General features: G+C 61.6%; 1 protein-coding gene across 1 annotated transcript in view; it reads right to left on the reverse strand.

Annotated features, from left to right (window-relative positions):
- LOC104407706 (methylcytosine dioxygenase TET3-like) overlaps positions 1 to 424 on the reverse strand; it is an 8,416-nt gene that overhangs the window by 2,015 nt on the left and 5,977 nt on the right. Inside the window, exon 9 of the mRNA XM_010017052.1 lies at positions 322 to 424. Within this exon, the coding sequence (XP_010015354.1) occupies positions 322 to 424 (103 nt within the window). The remainder of the gene's footprint in view (positions 1 to 321) is intronic.

The following is a 424-nucleotide window of genomic DNA, read 5'->3' on the forward strand; positions in this document are numbered from 1 at the left end:
CCCCCTTGGGAACCCCCCACCCGGGAAAGCCACTGGCGGGGAACAAGGACCCCAACAACTCGGCTGGACTCAAAATCCCCGTGATGATGGGGCTGCCAACCAAGCGTGGAGGTCAGCATCGCCCAGTGCACTGGCACTGACTCACACCCATGCTCTCAGAGCTTCCCACTGCCCTGCAGCATGGGGAAAACCCAGGCAGGCACAACAGAAATGCCACCCCGCACCCCAACATGCCCCATGCAGCATCCAACCACATCCCCATCCCCTCGCGTGTGGTCCAGACAGCTCAGGGTGGCGGGACTTCGCCTCTGCCCCCGTTACCTGCGTTCTGCTGGAGCGTGGGGAGCTCGAGCGCTTCTTGCTTGATCTTCTCCGGTGTCATCAGCTTCTCCTTCTGCAGCTTCTTTTTCTCTGCGGCGGCTTT

The sequence above is a fragment of the Nestor notabilis genome, unplaced genomic scaffold (assembly GCF_000696875.1).
Source record: "Nestor notabilis isolate BGI_N333 unplaced genomic scaffold, ASM69687v1 scaffold25996, whole genome shotgun sequence".
Classification (NCBI taxonomy): Eukaryota; Metazoa; Chordata; class Aves; order Psittaciformes; family Psittacidae; genus Nestor; species Nestor notabilis.